The sequence below is a fragment of the Phaethon lepturus genome, unplaced genomic scaffold (assembly GCF_000687285.1).
Source record: "Phaethon lepturus isolate BGI_N335 unplaced genomic scaffold, ASM68728v1 scaffold952, whole genome shotgun sequence".
NCBI classification, from domain to species: Eukaryota; Metazoa; Chordata; class Aves; order Phaethontiformes; family Phaethontidae; genus Phaethon; species Phaethon lepturus.
Window position 1 is genome coordinate 1 of NW_010521001.1, and position 5234 is coordinate 5234.

At 34.5% G+C, this 5234-nt stretch overlaps 1 protein-coding gene across 1 annotated transcript in view; it reads right to left on the reverse strand.

The window, feature by feature from the left end:
* Nucleotides 1-1271: 1271 nt before the first annotated feature.
* The window catches only part of LOC104628848, a 7106-nt gene continuing 3143 nt past the window's right edge, over nucleotides 1272-5234 (reverse strand). The window contains exons 4-6 of the mRNA XM_010297561.1: nucleotides 4302-4397; nucleotides 3460-3504; nucleotides 1272-2601 (exon numbers count right to left, since the gene is read on the reverse strand). Of these exons, the coding sequence (XP_010295863.1) occupies nucleotides 2382-2601; nucleotides 3460-3504; nucleotides 4302-4397 (361 nt within the window). The 3' untranslated portion in view covers nucleotides 1272-2381. The remainder of the gene's footprint in view (nucleotides 2602-3459; nucleotides 3505-4301; nucleotides 4398-5234) is intronic.

Here is a 5234-nt window from a genome sequence, read left to right on the forward strand (position 1 = left end):
GTCATACATAAATACATACATACAGTCATGACAAAGAGAAATTTTACCATACATTACAAGATAGCAGTTGTATAAAAGAAAATAACTGAACGTCAAACGTCTAGAAATGTTTCTGGAAAGAAGAGCTAAAAATTAAATACTACATACAATACTGTTAGTTCATCTGCCATCAGAAGACAAATCTATTAAAACACTTTTATTCCCACATTGCTCATTCTCGGCTTTGTCCCACTGCTCAAGCTTGGAACATGCCTGAGGGCTGCCTAGTGCCACCCGAAACTCACGCCACCTTCTCACGTACACGGCGGCCTTTTTGTTAATGTGTTGGAATCAGAAACATTTCACTGTCGGTATTAAAGCAGCTTTTACAGGCAAAGCCTGTAAGCCCCTTGAGCAGCTACACCACTTCCAAAGCGTGACGGCAGCATTTGATGCACACAGGTACCCAGAACAAATAGTTACATTCAGACAATTAAAATGACATACCGGCTTGTGTATTTTGGAAGAGTGGGGCTCTCATTTCCGTTTTATTTTTTTCTGTTGCAGGTACTTGTGTAAATGTCAAATAAGGTATCACACAGGACAGAGCATATATGCTATGGTTCATTACAAGTTCTTTTATCAAAACTGCAACACCACAACCTAAAAACCCCAACGAAACCAAATACAAACCCCAGACCAAACCCCTGCTGTTCACTGCATCTTGCCTTATTTTAACCTCGCTGACAAAACAGCATCTAAAATCAGTAACATCAAGCCCAACAGGATCAAGTATCTGATCAAAATATTATTATTCTGGTTTAGAGGGACATTGCTGCAACCCAGTGGTTGTATTTTCCCGAACTACTTAACCTGAAAAGTCAATCTCTCTGTAGAATGGCGATATGAAATCATCTTTCTACCACAGTTTTCAGTTATGCTTCGCAGAATAATCATCAAGGTCTTAAAGGTTTTGAAATTCTTGGCAATACACTATTTAAAACATCTGTATGCAATAGAGGTAAGTTCTAAGTTAGCACCTGTGCAATGAAAAAAGGGGTGGATCAAGAGTACAATCTATAGTTGACCCCTTGGGATGGACAGGCAATTTTTAAAGGCTAACAGGAGGCCCAGCAATGGGTAATTCAATGGAAGATACAATGAGAATTTCAAGTAAAAACTAAAATCGAACGGTTGCTTGTGTTTTCTTGTGTGCACATTTAATTTATAAAAGTTTTTTTTCCAATTTCTAAAGCAACTAATTTAAAGTAAAACAGCTTTATGGTTTAGGTCAACATTCTGTAGCCCTCAAATACAAAAATATAAATACAAACTGTTTAAACAGTATCTTTAATGAGATTCTGGCAGTAGTTTTTTTTATCTAACAAGACACATCACATAACAGGTCTGCCACTGAACTTGCTTAGAGTAAAATCAGCTTCAATATGAAGCTGTTAAGGTATCAAAACCCTGCTTTTTACGTGCTAAATATCTTCAGCAAGTGTGCACTTAAACACAGCAATGAACTTAACTATAAGAATAACTAAATACATACATGAAACTCTGCATGTGGAACATAATTCATAGAACTGGTTACAACAAATTATTACTTGCATTTTGTTAATTTAAAAATGGTACAAATCATGCAAAACAATTCTAAAGATAATGCAAAGAAAGCTACCAGTGTTTGCAAGAAGTGTTCAACTAAACCAAAATTACATTAAATGAAATATGCGTATTTACTAGCAAAGATCTATCGCTATTTCAAAGAAGCAGAGGTAAAATCTTCAGGTTTTTAATGTCAGTTAAACTGCAAAATGTCATTGCTCTTGCTTAATGCAGAAGCACATGCTTAGAAGCCCAGAACTGCTTATTCAGAAAAAGTCTGCTGACAATAGTTCTGGCTTCCTTAGAATCAGAGATGCTGCATGGATTAAAAACAGCAGAGATTTGCGAGAATCAAAGACAAAGGCACCCTATTCAGTTAGCCAAAATGGTAGCATTCCCTTTCTCATAAGCATGAAGAAGGTAATGGGGCAGATGATAAACATTTCTACAAAGGCAGCATTTTAAATGTTATCATTAGTTTTCCATTTTGCAAATGCTGTTAGCAGACACCAGCTTGTAATAGTTTATGTATAATATTAACCTGCAGGATGAACTTGGGATTTTATTTGTCCTGATTTACAAATAAAGACTATTACTAATGCTTTAACAGACTACCTTTACTATCTAAAAAGTTTAACTCTTATTTTCCAGTATTTTACACCTCAGCTGGACTACCATCTCGTAACGTTTCAAACATCTAACACCGCTTATTGAAATTTTATAAAAGTTGTACCTCATGTATTAAGCAGCAGGCAATAACAATGGTCGTTCCCAGCACAGCTGCATCTGGCTGGCTACTGAAAGATTAGGAATATTTCTAAAACACAGGAAAACTCATGCAGTTTGGTAAAGTTTGCTGTCATTTCACAGTTTAAGTTTCCTTTAGTCATTGCACTTCTGTTGATAGTCTTGTTTTTTTTTAAAATACTATTCCGAATCCGAATTTGAACCAGCAATCTTCTTTTTCTTCTTTTTACCATGTTTCTTGTGCTTCTTTCTCCTTTTTGTTTTATCCTAAAAAAATAATAAAATTAAATGGCATTTATAAGAAAATTGCCATCTATTAAATTCTGCTAATGCAAAATGAGAGCACAGAAAGGGTATCTTTTACAAAGCCATTTCAAAAGAGACTTCTATAAAAGCCCATTGAGAAATCACAAAAAGAGAATTTGTATTTTACCCAGTAATTTGCACCATTATGAGTGGTCTTCAATTTACCTCCATTATGGTCTGGCTACTTCACACCTCTCAGCACTGTCACCATTACCTTTCCTAACCTTTTAAATTATTTTCAGTGCTTTATAGATTTCTGAGAAAGTACTAAGGAAATGCTTTGACAAGCAGTGACATCTTATATATGTGGGAATAACTAGGATGCTCACATATTTAAAGTAAGTGCTTATATCTACTGTGCAAAATTAAATAGTTCAACTATTGGCTAGAATCTCCAGCACTTGCACCACAGTGTGGTAGAGGGAGCTTATCAACGAAGAATTAATTATACACAGCACTAACAAAGGAACAACACTGATATCTGTGTGGCAAACTGCTACACTACCCAATACTATATAGGTATTAGTAGTTTTAGTAGGTTGATAAAGATTAAAATATTTACTACAGTTAATTGTTAAACTTACATAAATCTCAAATCATAGGTATCTATATAGTGACAAATATCTATAGTGACAAATTCTTCCTTTAATTCAACAATTGAAAAAAAATGACCTTCAGCAGGTAAGTAGAGAAATTGTTAGATTCATGTGACAGTAGACTTTTGCTATAAACATCTGTATTACTGAAAAATGTGAAATTGGAACTTAACCAAGTACAGAGTATTTATATCCTAAAACTATGAGTAAGGAGGATACTTGCTGTTTTCTCTTTTTCCTCATTATTTTTCTTCTTTTTTGCTTGCACCTAAAAAAGAATAATAAATCAAATGTAATGGGAAAGCAGCTTTGGAAATGCTGTTTTAAATGAAAGTTTCAGCTTTTGTTGCATGTAAATGAATGATGGTAGATGGCAGAACATACTGAACAATAACCCATGAAGCAGCACTGGTTATCAGTGTTATATTCTAGAATATGCATTTATCCTATTAACATCTATTTGGGAACACACTCTGCTTTTAATACACAGCACAACAAGAAACAGCAGAGATAATAAAGGTAAAGTTAGTAAGCTAGTAAGGTGGTAAAATTCTTAATGAAAAAATGCAACACATTGGAACCTTCCCAATTTTTGTAATCCTACAAGAATACAAATCCTCAAGGTAGATATACACAAGGGTGACAGTAAAATTATTACGTCCAAAATTTTTTAATTCTCTGGAAGAGGGAGCCAAAAAATTTTAGCCATCCTGAAATCTGCTTATCTATTCACAAACATCAGAGAGAAATCTTGTGAAGGACACGACACCAATCACTTAGCCTCATTTCACTGAGCTCTATACTATCCATAAAAAGTTGGAAAATTTTCAAGAAACTTAATTCAAAATTACTTGTAGGTGACAGGAGCTGTACTAAACAATTCTTACTGAAAGTTTTTATTAAAGAGAAAAATACAAACAACTCTGTGCTACACCCTTTAAATTCAACTGTACAGAGCAGAAAAGTTTCAACAACATGTTAAATCTAAGCTAGCTCGTTCATTTGCTCATGTGAATCAGTAAGCTAAAAGCATTATAACATCTGAAATTGAGATTTCACACTGACCTCCTCTGTCTGATCCGATTCTGATAAGGATTCTGATGATAAAGGGCCATCACCACGATCAGCTTTCTTCCTTTTCCTGTGGTGATTTTTGCCTTCCTACACAAAGTAATATATTTGTGAGTAAAGTAAGTCCTTTCAAATTTTATAAAAGTTGTGCTTGAAAGTTAAACTGAAATCTTATTTCTGAGTTGTGAAATATTTTTTTTGATGTTGACATTAATTACTCATCATCAACAAATTCCCTACCAACTGTTAAAATGCTTTTAGTGGAAATAAGCTTTTCCTGTATATTCCTTTCTCTTGTTACCAAGATACAGCAGCCTTCTAAAAGTGAGATGAAGAATACTACAATACAGTCTCTTATTTTAAATAACAACACATAAAGGAGTAAGCATTTGAAAATAAAATGTTTCACCGCTTTTAAATACTACTGAGTAAATGAAGATGTCTCAATATGCACATACAAACACTGCAGCTACAGACTCTTGCTTTGTTGATGAAATTAAAAGCTCCTTCTACATTTGTGTCCAACCAGGACAAGCTGTCCCTGCCATCTGCACTTCAACACTTCATATATACCATCTCAGTATATTTAAAAGGACAGTCTTTTTTTTTTTTTTTTTTTTTTTTTTTTTTTAGAATTTTGATGGTGCACAAGATTTCTCTGATGAGCTACTTCCCTCCCTGCCCCCTGCCTTTGCTCTGGACCAGGCAAGGTATTCCTAACACTGAAGCTACTTTCTTCCATTCAGTTTCTAAGGCCAGAAACTGAAAAAAATTCTTCCTAATCATAATTCTTGCAAGGTGGAATCATACACCTCAGTTGTGCTATTTAGTCTATTACAGATATCTCAATCCTTTCCCAAAAGTACTCATGAGAAGTAAACATGATGCAGCCCATCCCATTTGAGAGACAGGGCATCTTCAGATAGG